The 3,433-nt window shown below is 46.4% G+C and overlaps 1 protein-coding gene across 1 annotated transcript; it reads right to left on the bottom strand.

Moving 5' to 3' along the window:
• Positions 1-276: 276 nt before the first annotated feature.
• Positions 277-1,745, bottom strand: EMH_0003660 (uncharacterized protein; the record flags this gene model as incomplete). The annotated part of the gene is made up of 5 exons (XM_013496480.1): positions 277-436; positions 560-790; positions 1,036-1,130; positions 1,326-1,486; positions 1,631-1,745. 5 exons carry the CDS (start codon positions 1,743-1,745, stop codon positions 277-279), a joined length of 762 nt encoding a protein of 253 aa, XP_013351934.1.
• Positions 1,746-3,433: the final 1,688 nt, after the last annotated feature.

Genomic DNA, 3,433 nt, shown 5'->3' with positions numbered 1-3,433 from the left:
CGAGGTGGAAAAGCCTCAGAATGTAAAGTTTACACTCTGATATTTCTTCATAGATTCGCTGCTTTTCACCTCAATGCTGTATCGAGCATGTTGCTCGGAGCAGCAACTACGGTTAGGCTAATCACGCAGCAAGTGAACATTCGCATACTGAGGCAAACAACGGCGGTTTCGAAAGCTATTCNTCGAAAGCTATTCGCTGTGCATACGGGCGGACGGATATGCGGAATAACTAGGTAGCTAGCTAGCTAGCTACCTAGGCGGCGGAAAGCTGCCTGCCTAGGCAGAGATAGCTGCCAGGGTGGCGACCAAACCGGCAGTTAGAATGCTGGGAACGGCTGCATCTGCAGAGCTGGTTACAATAGGATCCTCCAGATCCTCCTCCTTCATATCTTTTAGTTCAGTTGTTCGTGTACTAAGTTCCTTGAAGTACTCCTCGCTGCAAGGAAGACGAAACAACCAGACAGAAGCGGAGAATACATCTCCAGTTATTGTTGCTGTTCACGTCTCACTCCTTTCATAAGACCGATCCAAACATTCAACACCAAAAAACCAAGCTTACCTAAAGGCTGCTTCGTTCTCTGCTGCTGCAGGCTTTAATTGACAGAAAAGCACAGACGTTGCTGGTGTTTCTTCATCTGACTCGGAGAGCACGCCAACTCCTGTTTTGACACACTTTGCAATGACACAGGCGACTTTAGTGCTGCTGGCACCGAGAAGGTGCAACACGCTGTGAAGCTCTTGTTTTCCCCATATCTTTTTCCACGCCGATGTGTCTTCCGGATATGTTGTGCTGTGAAGTAGAAACAATCAGCGCAACACAACATAAGTGTAATTGTTTGAATATAGATGACGAGAAAGTGGCGGCGGTAGCATGGTAGACAAACTATGCATCGTCGCTGTCGCTTTGGTTTAAGACAGCAGGTTGAAGCTGNCGGCGGTAGCATGGTAGACAAACTATGCATCGTCGCTGTCGCTTTGGTTTAAGACAGCAGGTTGAAGCTGTCTGTAGCGAAGATGAATATCGGAGCTCCTTACCCGAAATTTGTTAGTCCGGTCTTCAGAGCACCCTGCACCAGTTCACGGTAGTCTGGATCGTCTGTGTGGTTGAAGGTGACATTGAAGAGCTTCTTCTGCACACCCAAAAGAGGAACGAAAGGACAAAAGAGCTTTCCTATGTTCGGCCTCTCAGATAATCATAGGAACAAATGAATAATTCCTGTCTGGCCTGACAACGGTGCTCCGAGTTCACACCTGCAGCTGACTATGACAAAGCAGTAGCCGTAATAACATCATGCAAACAGGCCTTTTATATTGTTTGCGCTCACAAGGTCCTCTGTTAATAATTCATCGCACGAGTCTTTAGGTTCTGATTCGCCGGCTTCTACTGTTGCCTCCAAGGTGCCGACGAGCTCAGTGTCCTTTTCGACTAAACTGGTCTTAGCTGAAATTTGTCCATTACGAGCCAACTGGACTGTCAAGTAGGCGTCTGCAAGGAACAAAGGCGGAGAGGAAAATCAACGTGCAGTAAAGCGACCTCCGCCTGACCCAGCCGAGTAGTTCAAGGCTTGACAGCAAACAATACGGGGGAGAACACAAGAAAAATGAAAATTATAAGCGGTAATACGTTTACCTTCGCCTACTTGTGCTACTTCAAATTTGTATTTTGTTGGGGTTTCCGCCCCGCATTGGAGCCCAAAGAGTCCGACGAGGCAGAATGCGGCTGCGGTCTTGTAGAAGGGAGCCATGGTGACAGAAGGCAAGAAAATTTTTTAAAAGTTTTATCGGCGAGAGAAATATAAATATTCGAATTGAGGGGAGCGGAAAAGACGGCAAGCAGTTCGGAGTTCTTTGAGTGGTCCTGCAGTCGCGTGAACGGCGATTGGCAAAAAACGGGACAGCAAAGCCAAAATTGCAAACAAAAGATAAAATTAGATATAATTAATATTGAGCAACAATAAAACAAACAGAAATTGCTGTGCATGACTTATCCTCTGAAATAAACCATCTAATTTAGACAAACGCAAAAAACAAGCAACACCAGAGACGCGGCAGGTCGACAGGCGCGGCAGGTCGAGGTGGTAACAGGAGACATCTCTGTGGGTTGTTGCTTTCGCCGCGCTTTCGGGTTACGCCTGCCTTCTCACACCACTCAACTGTTATAAGCCAATTAAACAAATTATTTCAGTTCCAATTAAATCTAGATCCATCTCCAAAAACGCCTTTTATGGGGGGATACAGCGGGAAGCCCCCCCTCTNTTCCAATTAAATCTAGATCCATCTCCAAAAACGCCTTTTATGGGGGGATACAGCGGGAAGCCCCCCCTCTGCCTCCTGCTCATTGCGGGGGGTGCTGTGGCCGCCTTCCGGTGCTCTACGACTGGGCTTTTTCGCGCTGTGACGGCCTTCATGTGCCCTTTATCCGTGGATCGTGTTATGGCTTAGTGCCACATGCAGACAGCGCAAGCAGCGGCAATGGTGTATGGCGGCTTCCTTGGTGTTTGCAAACGTCTCCAGAGCCAGTGGCTTGGTTGTCTGAGCGAAGGGTCGATGCTGGTGTTTGCACAGGCAATGGAGCATCATTTCTCCTCCCTAAACCAAAATAATAATTAATTAATTTATTAAGTTGCTTAAATGCAAACAAACAAACACCATGGATAAACCCAAGCTAGTCTCGAAAAAAAGTTGAACAGAAGTTCTAGGTTCTACGGTTCCGGGTGTAGGGTTTCAGGTTTTATGGTTAGGCAGTTGAAACAGGATCTGAAGCCCGATCCGCCTGATAATGTTTTTTGAATTTCTTCTGGAATGCTGGCTGGTTGCTGACGGCCAATGAATGGAGTAGCATTTACCTGTAGTGTTAATCTATGCGGGGGAGTGGTGCTTGGATATGCATACCTAGGACAGTCATGAGCTGCAGCAGAGTGAACACCTGAGACGAAAGTTTTTAAAAACACTGGTGATAATCTCCTCTCCATTCTTTAAATGCCCCAGTCACGGAGGTACAACGGCCTGAGATTGATGTTGAGAGGAGGTCACCTCTAGCGAGTTGCAAAAAACACTGCTGCTGCCTCCTGCAGAGCGGTTGTAGATGACAGCCTATGCAACTGCCCGGATCTTCTCAGCTAGTTTGTTAAATTAAGATGTGGAATCCTTTTTTCTCTCAAAAGCATCTACTTCTTGCTGATGAGCCCCCTGTACAACTGTTCATCGTTGAGTTCAAGCCGGCGGTGCGGGGAGTAGAAGAAGCTGAATTTCAGAGTACTATTGAACAGAATGATGAATTATGTTCAAGGAACAGNTGCGGGGAGTAGAAGAAGCTGAATTTCAGAGTACTATTGAACAGAATGATGAATTATGTTCAAGGAACAGACAAAACGTGAATAATAAATAACACAGACACTTTTCTATGAACATCGTTGTAGGCAATATTAAATAA

This window comes from Eimeria mitis, genomic scaffold, assembly GCF_000499745.2.
Source record: "Eimeria mitis Houghton genomic scaffold, Emh_scaff213, whole genome shotgun sequence".
NCBI lineage: Eukaryota > Apicomplexa > Conoidasida > Eucoccidiorida > Eimeriidae > Eimeria > Eimeria mitis.
The sequence above is the reverse complement of the archived record's forward strand: the minus strand, read 5'-3'. Positions and strand labels throughout refer to the sequence as shown.